The following is a 10,498-nucleotide window of genomic DNA, read 5'->3' on the forward strand; positions in this document are numbered from 1 at the left end:
TGAGCTGGTGCTGAAGCAGACAAATGTTTTCTGCTGTTGTCTTAGGCAGGGGCATAACATGGAACACTGAGCACAGGTGGGGCCAGTTCTGCTCAGGGGACCAATATGGGGCATGGGCAGACCCCACAGGGGAGCCCTGCTTCTCCAGTCAGGGCTGGTTCAGGAGACACTATTGGCATAAAGATCCCATAACGTAGCTGAGGGACAGTGTAAACTCCGAGTGACAGGATGGGAAATGATGTAGCTCCAGGTGAAGCTGCAGTCATTGCTCTTGGTGATTTCTGCACAACCTCCTCCCTAGGAGAGAAGCTCCGGAGGTGAGCCAGTCCTCTGAGAACACAGGTTGTGCCTGTCCAGGGATCACAGACCACACCTGGCCCACCTAGAGGTGTGAGTCTGTCCAGGGCCATCCCAGTGACAACATCCATCAGCGTGTGGAAGGGACTCGGCAAGCACTGCCACAGCTGGTGGTCTCCTCCCGTGCAGCACGTCCAGCCCACAGTGGCCACCATAAGTTTCAAATGTCAGCACTGTGCTCAGCCAAGGCTGCGTGAGCCGGGTCCATCTCCCACCCTCGGGCCCCACGCACAGTCCTGCAGGGCTGGCCGGCAGGAAGACATCCCGTGTGCATATTCTCTTTTCTCCCACTGCCTTGGCTGAGCACAGTGCTGACATTTGAAACTTATGGACATAAGAAAGTTTTACTAAGAAATGCTGTAAATCTCCCCCACTGCCCGCCCACCCCAGAGGCTGGTGGTGACAGTGTGTGTGACTTGGGGGACACCCTGAGGTGAGGGGCTGGGCGCTACACCCCCAGCCCCAGAGCTGCAGGAAGCCTTTGTTGGGAGAGGTTAATGCTGGAGGAAGATCTAATGAGTGCTTGATTTTTTGTTTGTTTGGGTTATGGTCTTTTTTTTTGCATGTGTTATGAAACACCTACAATTTGTCCTTGTCAAGTGGCAGATGAGGGGAAGAGGGGTCAGCTGGAGTCAAACAGCAGATGGAAACACTTTTCTGGAATACAATAGTATAAGTGAATGAATTGTTGAGTAATGTGGGAAGAATAAATTCTCAGCATAAAAATCAGCTTGCATGTACACGCAGTGTATCACTGAGCATTTTCCAGACTGGATTCTTCCCTTGGTTTCAGCACGTTGCTCTCGATACTGCAAATGTGAGAGCAGACTCAGTCCATACATCCACAGTGCACAAGCAGTTAAGAAACCAATGCCCATCTCTTCATCATAGAGACAAATCAGACACAAATTAAAAACTAACTTAGAAAAGGCAGCATGGTTTCCTTTGCGTTTCCAAGGAAAGAAAATAATGCTATGAGCAGACTCTGTAAGTTGGCCATAGTCTCACAATGCCTTGTCACTGGGTTTGAAAATAAACTGCTGTGGGATCTGGTGCCCGTTTCCTGTTTCCCCTGCAGCATTAGCCAAGCTACAGATTGCAACAGCAGATTGGAGTCGCCCTGGGCTCCCCTGTTCCTGCCTGACAGAGCCAAGTATGCTGCCCGTGGGCAGAACCCACCACTCCCTGCCAACAGCAGGTCCCCTCTCCTCTCCACCTGACAGAGCACTGGCAAGCAGTGCCACGCAGGACACAAGACACGGTGATCTCACTCTCTTTGGTGTCCCCAAACCTGGGGCTGTTCTGCTTGGGGATGCAACACGAGGCTAGTCAGCCAAGTTCATTCCTGGGGTAATGAAATCAGGAGGGCAGGATTGCCTTGAGGTTAAAATTATTCATGCCATGTTTGCAAGGAGGGCAGCAGGGTTGTGCCTCCACTGGTAGAACTCTGTTGTGTGGCTGGGAGGTTAAGGCTGCTGTCTCCAAGCTGACATTAATCAAGAGAATTCAGTATTCTCTGTTAATTACTTTACGTGCACTCAATTTAGGCCAGGCAGGCTGGATTAGCCAATGCAAAATAAATCAAAGCTACATGAAAAATCCAAAAACATTTCAGCTGACAAAGTTCAACTTGTAAGATAGCTTTGTTCTTTAGCTTAAATCAATGTGGCTGCTCAAGAAACCCCAGCAGCTACGGGCAGAAGCCCTTCCCTTTTTGCCAATTTCCACACAGCACCACAGAGCCCAAGTGTTTGATCTGGTACAGGTGTGCTACCTCACCTGCAGAGTATCCCCTGGCAGTAAGCCACCCTGCCTGACCCTGGGCATGCTTTTAGCCTGTGCTTGCTGCAAACTAAAACACACATCCATCACCCCCTTCTCCAGCACTGAGCTGATGGATGTTCAGCTCATGCAAGGGCAGCAGGATGGTGGTGTCTCCACAGGCACACGATGCCCATCCACAGATCCTTGGTGTGTCTCAGTCCCTCTGCCATGAGCTGTTCCGTGCCTCAGCGCTGTCCGGCACCGCACTCCTCCCCGGTGACAGCTGGGACCAAAGGCAGAGCTGTTCCCTGCACCCAGCTGCAGCTGAGGTCCCCATCTGGTGTCAGTGCTTTGCTCTGAGAACGGGATAACATTTTCAGCTGGGAACAGCCCAGTGCCTGAGTTTGGTGTCTCACCCTCGCTCTAGGACTCCCCGACCAACAAGTTGCTGTATGCCAAGGAGATCCCCGAGTACCGGAAGATAGTGCAGAGATACTACAAGCAAATCCACGACATGCCCCCTCTGAGCGAGCAGGAGATGAACGCCCACCTTGCCGAGGAGTCACGGGTAAGTGGGTGGAGAGGATGGGGCTGAGCCTGCAGGCTCAGAGTCCTGCTGGATGGAGCCTGCATTCCCTGGAGCAGGGAGTGCACATAGGCTGCAATCAACTGCTGCTTAGATGCTGGAAGGAGCACACAAGAAAGGATATTTTGCCTGAAACTTCCACACAGAAACTTCATCTGACCTAATTCCAAGCATCTTCAATTACTGCCAGAGCTGCAGTAAACACCCATGAGTTTGCTTGAGCCTAACTAGCTCTGGCACCACTGGGAGCTGAGAGCAAAATTCAGTGCCAAAAAGCCAGGAAGTTTGGACAAGTCTGCAGTCCTGCAGCCACCCAGCCAGCTGGCTCCCAGGTGCAACTCTCAGGGACAGCTAGCCCTGGTACCAGCCTCAAGAGCTGGCAGCCACATTCCAGATCAGAGTCCTGCCAGTGATGCACCATAGTTTCCTCAAAATCAAACCTTCTCCCCAGGGTGTTTTAGCTTTGGGCACCAAGCAGGATTTTTCTATTGATATTCTGCAGTGCAGCTGGTGCACTGCCCCCTCCTGTGAAATGGCTTTGGGCACAGAGGGATATGCAGTGCTGCCCAGCATGGATATTTACAGCTGGCTTTGAAAAGACCAAGACCCATCCTGATGTGAGCAAATGCACCTTCCTTAAAAATCCAGCTGTACCAAATAAAGTCAGGCACAACCTGCTTTTACTGTAGTCAGTGCCTGCTGACTGGGTAGAACTCACATGCTCCATCCTGCTAATATTCTCCCCTCTCTTTTCTGTCTTTATAAAGAAATACCGAAATGAGTTCAACACCAACGTCGCCATGGCTGAGATATACAAATACGCCAAGAGATACCGCTCCCAGGTGAGTGGGTTTTACAGCACATGGGCTCTGGCCTGCCTGGTAAGGGAGAACTATCGCTGCAGTAACCCTGCAGGCACACACCTGTATCCAGTCCCACAGAACAGGATTGCTGGGGTGTGCATAATTACAGTACATATGTAATAGATGCACCTACTCTCTGTCCCTTGGCTGGCATCTTCTTGGAAGAGAAGGCTGGCTATTCCCACCTGGTCTTAATGGCATTTAGCTGGGCTGAAGGAGGGCTGCCAGATGTATAGACCCTTTCAGAGAGCAAAACATGCAGATAAGGTTCACCCCCAGATTAACTTGCACCCGCTGTCCCTGCCCCACTGAGGCAATGGCCCTGGCTGGCTCCTGCCCCCCTGCAACCTGTGGGCTGGTGCTGTGCCCTCAGCTCTATTACAGCAGTGCATTTTTGTCCGATATCACTCCACTCTGAGCCCTGACCAGGGACCCTAGGAGAGCAGGAGTGCCAGGGGTGTGAGCACAGGGGCTGTGGGGCTGGGTGGGCTCTCACCTTTGGAGCTCTGGCTGGAATTTAGGCTCCAAAGGTCTGGTGGGGTGAGCTGGGCTGGCAGGTGGGCACCCCACACTGCCTCAGCACCCTGCCTGCCTGTGTCTCCCACAGATCGTGGCCGCCCTGGACGCAAACCCCACGACAAAGCGCACTCAGCTCCAGCACAAATTTGAGCAAGTGATTGCTCTCATGGAGGACAACATCTATGAGTCCTGCAGTGAAGCCTAGGCTGGCTGCAGCCCTAGAAGTGACCTTTCTTGCAGCACAGTGCCGCCTTCAGCCGCAGGCTTACCTTGGTCATACTCAGACCAGCCTGGTGGAGGGGGTGGGCCTGGCCGTGGCTACAAGTTTGCCTCACTTCACCAGAAGCCACAAGACACCTTTCCGAGCAGCTAAAACTCTTCTGGTCTGCACTGTGGCACCCATAATTTATTTGCTGTTGCCAGCCAGAAATGGAGGCATGACCCTTGTGGCAAGCTCAGTTCACCACTTTCCCCTTGGTCAGCACCCGAGCCGTCAGCACTCCGTGCATCCCTGGTGCGTGGTTCCTTGGGACGGGGCTGCAGAGGCTGGAACAACAGACACAAAGCAGAAGGGTCACCTCAGGGAGTAACAACTACAGACAGCAAAGACCATCACAGCCTGAGCTCCCACTCCATCCCTCCAACATCCTTGTTTTTCCAGCATCAGGGACTCTTATCAGCTGTTCACTATCTGCTGCATTCTGTGTATATTTGTGCCTTTTAATTTTTGTACTGTATGTGTAAACATAACCACTCCTCCATTTGAGACTTGGGCAACACAGGGAACTCGAGGTTGAGACAAAGCCGTTGCCTCCCAAGCAGCTAAGGCAAGGTGGAAGCACTTTATCCCAAGCGGAGACAGCTGTTTGGGAGCTGCAGGGAGCCCAGTCTGTGCTCATGGGAAGGGCTGTTCTGCCTTTCCTGGGCTCTCGTGTCTCGTGCGTGGCTGGAGCGCAGCAGGGAGGTGGACATTGCACCAGCCGGGGTGCAGCGGGCGGGGAAGGACCTGCCCGCCACGCTGGCTCCGTGTGTCCGTGGCACCTCAGCCTGTTTGTGCCCGTGGGGCCTGCTGACAGCCTCTGACAGTGGCCTCAAGCCACATGCAGGGCAAACACCAGGTAGCATTGTCTCTGCCTCTCCCTGTGACCATCACCAAACATCAGGCCAGTCCTGCAGAGGTGTCGCCTAAAGCGGCTTGTTCTGCGTGCTTTGGGCCCAGCCCTGTGGCTGGCACCTGAGAGCAGCCAGGACACTGCATGGCCAGCCTGCTTTCAGCCCTTAGGGCAGGGGACTGGCCCAACCACTGCCAGCCCAGCAGTGACACAGGCCAGCGGGGCATCTCCAGCACCCAGAGCTGCAACTAAGGCAGAGAGTCCCAGCTCAGGCTGGGGTCACTGAGAGGGTCCCAGCGGCAGACAAATGGAGCTTGCCCAGGACTAGACGCCCCAGTGCCACCCTGGCAACCCAGCTTGGTGGCCAGTTCTCCCTCCTGCAGCCTGGGGAGCGGTGACCGCTCGGGCCCCCGCAGAGGCTGGTCGCAGGCAGCGCCACGCGTCCAAACCAGCATTCCTGCGGGGCAAGGCTCCTGCCCACGGCGTGGCCACCACGGCTGGAACGCCATACGGCAAAAAACACAGTTACTACCTCACTGCAGGAGGGTCTAAGGGAAGCCTCTGGTAGTCATCCAGCTGGCTAGGGCGCAGTCTGGCTTTGGATGACGCTGTCCACCAAAACCCCTGGGTGATTCACTGCCACGGACAGGTGGCCTCCATGCCGTCATTTCCAGTAGTGCCACATTTGTCAGAAACCAGAACATCAGAGTTGTGTATGTGTACATAGATATCTATTTTAAAACAAACAGTAGACTTTATCCAGTATGTTAAAAGGTGGGGAGGGAGGGGAGGGAAAGGGGAAGAACAGAGTTTTTTTAAAGAGAACTACAGAAAAAGTACTTACACTGTGGAGGTCTCAATGTCTTTGCTGAGGATGTGGCTTCAGAATAGAAACTCTAATAATGTAGCTGGGCTACATTTTATTTTGAAAGTGATTTCACAAAAATTTCTTGATGTTTTTGTCTTTTAGAAACTGTGAATAGTTGCCAGAGATGTAGGCAGGCCCAGCACAAGAAAGGCCAGGGTGAGAAGGACCAAGGTAGCAGAGAATGTTGAGCTTGGCTGGAGGCAGGGAAACGGCCATGGAGCTATAGCCCCATGTTGTTTGTTACAGGGAAAGGATACAGGTGAGTAAGTAGAGTTTGCCTCCAGGTGCTGTGGCTGGGCCATGTATTGGGGCTATTGTTTTATTATTTAATTTTTTTTTCCAAAGCCAAAAAAAAGGAAAGAAAAAAAAAAAAAGAAGTAGTTGCTACAACCATTTAAAGGAACAACTTTAGCAGAGGGTTTGTAGTGTTGCCTTGAACCTCCGAGCCCTTTGTAAGGTGTTTTTAAACTTTGGCACGTGTTGTGGGTGTAGTGCCCTTACCTGCTGTGTAGTGGAAGTGGCAGACTCCTGGCAAAGCCTATCTTTGTAATAAAACAAGGTGCTGAACCTATGGAGTGCAGTTCCTGCCAAGCACACGGGGAGGACACACGTGGGTGACACCTGCACAGACAAGTTTTGCACATGCAAGACACACCATGTGTGGGGTCAGCAGCCCAGTGAGAACAGGTTTGTACCTCTCATCTCACACACACCACTCCCACAGCCAATGCCCCAGTTCCTTCCTGGACCAGCAGGGAAGGGGACAATTGGCATGAGGACAACAGCACCTGAACTGACCAGCACTGTGCACATGAAGATTGGTAACCCCACAGAAGCAGCTGCTGCCAACCTATTCTCAATTTTGCACCTCACCTCTGTCAGGTGCCTCCCTGCACCTGACTTGGGTCTGCAGCTTCAGCACCCCAACACCAGCTGTGGCCCAGGGCCCTTAATAACCATGGCATTGCTAAATCTTCCCCCTGCCCTAGTAAAAGCTGTGCTTTCCAGACACCAGAGGGATTTTCTCCTTCCACTAGGAAGCTGATTCTTTGCAAAGCTAAATACAGCCATTAAATTATTTGGCCTCTCTCAAAGCAAGAGAGCTTTGCATTTCACACCTGGTGGCTGGCGAGAGGGAGGACACAGTCCCTGCCTGGCACTGTTGGGGACACTGCCACACGGGTGAGTGTGCTCTGTAAGGCCACCCCCATCTGAGGATCCAGTGAACACTACTCAGTTACTGCTGCCACATTCCCCACCTTGTCCCTGGGGGGGGACATGAGTTCCAGTTCCATTAAAGATGATCAACACAGTCAAGGCTGAAGTTTAAGGGAAGTTTGCTCAGCTCTTGCTTAAGCCCCAAAGCAAGGCCAGGAGCCTTGGAGGGCAACGGCAAGGCCAGTTGCAGATTAACAAAATCCTCTTTAGAAAGAGTTTTACTTCCACTTATTTTCTCCCACCCAGGAGGACTGTAACCCTTTACACAATCGGCATGACCTTCAGAAGGGCCCCGCTCTGGGCAGAGCAAGAGAAATTCAGGCAATTGAAACTATTAAATGGAAGTGTGATACACCGACCCACAGGAGCTCACAAGACAAGTTTGTAGGTGGGAACTGTGCCATAGATTGGTAATAAGAGCACGAGCTGCACTGGAGGCTACAGTAACACCCCAAACTTGATTTCTGAGCCCTGAGACACCTCTGTCTTCCTCTTACTGTAGCTAAAGCACAGGCTGCTTCACCTCTGCTGGGAGACACTTGCCCATGGCACGCACCCAGACCTGCCACCCTGGTGCTCCTGTAATCCCAGCTCAGCCAGGCATTAGCACAAGGGCAGCCAGGACAACAGAGGGCTGGACACCACGGCTCCACAACAGCACCGGCCAACCTGAGCTTCTCTGCTCCTGGGGATGTCCCCATGCTGCGTCCCACGGGTCTCAGGGTCCCTGCCCATCACCTGGCACACTTCAGCCTGCACACACCCAGCACCCAAGCCCAGCAGCCCCTTGGCACCACAGCTGGGGACACATGGGGACAGAGAGAGAACCTCTCCCTGAGGGAAGGCAGCAAGGCAGCTGCCTGCAGCATCAGCTCACCACCATGCTGGTTGGGCTGAGACAGGGCTGGGGGATTTTGGCACTGAGAGCTGGACGTGCCGGGACAGGGACCCACAATAGTCATGCCATTCCATGAGGCAAGTAAAGAAGCTTTATTAGGGTGAGGTGAACACAGAGTTAAAACCTGTCCTAGGGACTGAAACCAGCACAGACCCCAAGGGCCTGGGGCCAGCTGAAGCAGGGCTAAGCTCCCTATGGAGCCTTTTTGTCTGCAGCCACAGAGGCTGCCTTCTTCATCCTGGCCTTCCCCTGCCCAGCTCCTGGAGTCACCCGGGGCTTCTTCGCCTGACCTTGACTTCCCTGTGCCTTGGGGGCATCCTGCTGTGCCTCCTTGGGCACCTTCACCTTGGTCTTTCCCCTGGGGGCCTTCTTGGGCCCCTTCACCGCCGCACTTGCAGAACTGTCGCTATCTCTCCCTCCTGCGTTCTCAGCAGCCCGAGCCGTGCTGGGTCCTGAGCGTCCTTTTCGGGGGCCCTGGCGGTGGCTGGCAGCTTTTGGGGCCCCTGAAGGCCCCGGGCCACGAGCCCGGGGCTGGTCAGCAGTTTGGGGGTGCTTCACTCTGTCGCTCCTGGGCTTCTCTGCTGCTCGTGGCTGGGCCTGGAGGGGAGAGAGAGAAGAGAGCACCTCAGGGTGTTGCTGTGCCACGAGCCACCCAACCCTGCTGCTGGCCCCGACTCACATTCACGGGCTTCGCCTTCGGCTGCTTCTTGGCGGCACCTGTGGAGGAAGGGCAGCAGATGAGTCTAGGGAGGCCAGGCAGCGTCAGCTTGTTCACAGCAGCCACAGCCCCTTACCTCGCGGTCGTGCTCCTGCCACCGGGGCCTGGGGCTCCTTGGCGGTCCCTTTCTGCCCTGGATTTGAGGCCTGTCCTCCGTCAGGATCTGCCCGGCCCAGCTGCTGCTTCTGCCCTGATTTCCTGCGTGCTAACTGGAGGTGAGAGAGGGGAGTCAACAGGGCCAGCCAGCACCTCAGTCCCCAGCCCTGTGGCTCCAGCAGCCCTTGCTCACCTTGAAGGTGCCAGTGGCCCCCACAGAAGATGAGTTGTGCCGCACCAGGTCCCCGCAGCTCAGCCCCTTGCTCAGCGCCCGCTTCAGCAGGTACTTGAGGCGGATGGAGTCCACAGTGGGGTACTTGGCCAGGATGAAACGCCTGATGGCAATGGCAGAGGCACCCTTCTTCTCATCGAGAGCCTGCAGTGCCTCCTTGACCATCTGCAGGGTTGGAGGGTGATGGGCCTGCCTGTGCGGGGCGATGCCGGCAGCTGTGGCTGCTACAAGAGAGACCATTTGGGACTGAAGTCCAGTCCTGAGACATTCACACCCCCAGCAGCCTCTAAGCCCCCAGAAGCCAAGCAGCCACAACCCTGCTCATCCCTGCAGCCCCCCCAAGCCCAGGGCATGAACCAAGCTCCAGCTCTGAGGGACCCCACAGCACTTGCAGACTCCTTACCCCGCTGGGGCTCCATAGCAGCGCACAAATCCAGGCAGTCACAGGCACCTCCACTCACAGCAGCACAAACCCTACTGCCCTACCAAGCTCACCTCCATCCAATTTATCTGATGAGCAGCCTGGCTGCAGGTGCTGGTTGGCAGCTGCTAATTGCTGTGGTCGAAACCCTGGTGGAAGCCAGGGTCTGGAGGCTGAAGAGCCTTTGTCAAAGCTTTGTGAGGGGCTGGAGGAAGAAGGGGTACACCTAAGCAGAGAGTTTGGAGAAGGATGAGAGATGGGAGTTTGCAGGGTGAGTGCCCTGAACAGGCAGACAAAGGGTGTTTACCTGCTGCAAGGTGGGTATTGGGGTGCTGGGATTGCAGCTTGCTGACAACACTTGCTGCAGGGTGCACAGGGAACCAGCCCAGAGCACAGGAGGGCCACACAAACCCATGGCCAGTGTGAAGGTGGGATGTGTTGTCCGCCTTACCACGTATGGCCTCACTAGGAAATGGGATAGTGCTGGGATGGGGGAGGTGAAAATTTCACAAGTGAGAGGAGGAAAATTAAGAGTTGCTTTGTTAGCCAAGAGAGGCAGGAGGAGCAACTCTCGCCCAGCATACCCAGGTGTCACAAGCAGGACAACAATTTGCCCTCACCCACTGAATCCCATGTTCAGGGGAGAGCACTCCCAGCCCTGGACATGGGCAGCCACATCACTTCCATGACCCCTCCATGCAGGCACCTATGCTTGTGAGTAAAACACCAGTGGCTCTTTGGTGTAGAAACAGTCCCCACTGCAAATGTCCCCAAACCCTTGCTTTCCCCTACGCCACCAGCAGCAGCCACAGGTGTCACAGTGTGGGGACAACCTGCAGGCTTCAG

The 10,498-nt window shown here is 54.5% G+C and overlaps 2 protein-coding genes across 3 annotated transcripts in view; one reads left to right on the forward strand and one right to left on the reverse strand.

Annotated features, from left to right (window-relative positions):
- Positions 1–6,636, forward strand: part of PLXND1 (plexin D1) — a 70,407-nt gene extending 63,771 nt beyond the window's left edge. For both annotated transcript variants that reach the window (XM_030283480.4, XM_030283481.4), the window contains exons 34-36: positions 2,549–2,689; positions 3,475–3,549; positions 4,178–6,636. In XM_030283480.4, coding sequence (XP_030139340.4) covers positions 2,549–2,689; positions 3,475–3,549; positions 4,178–4,294 — 333 coding nt within the window. In that variant the 3' untranslated portion in view covers positions 4,295–6,636. The remainder of the gene's footprint in view (positions 1–2,548; positions 2,690–3,474; positions 3,550–4,177) is intronic.
- Positions 6,637–8,025: 1,389 nt separating this feature from the next.
- H1-8 (H1.8 linker histone) lies at positions 8,026–9,538 on the reverse strand. Its single transcript, XM_072934821.1, has 4 exons — positions 9,193–9,538; positions 8,980–9,112; positions 8,871–8,902; positions 8,026–8,821 (listed from the first exon to the last, which is right to left on the reverse strand). Exons 1-4 carry the CDS (start codon positions 9,469–9,471, stop codon positions 8,378–8,380), a joined length of 888 nt encoding a protein of 295 aa, XP_072790922.1. The 5' UTR covers positions 9,472–9,538; the 3' UTR covers positions 8,026–8,377.
- Between the last annotated feature and the right edge of the window lie 960 nt (positions 9,539–10,498).

This window comes from Taeniopygia guttata, chromosome 12 (assembly GCF_048771995.1).
Source record: "Taeniopygia guttata chromosome 12, bTaeGut7.mat, whole genome shotgun sequence".
Taxonomy (NCBI): Eukaryota; Metazoa; Chordata; class Aves; order Passeriformes; family Estrildidae; genus Taeniopygia; species Taeniopygia guttata.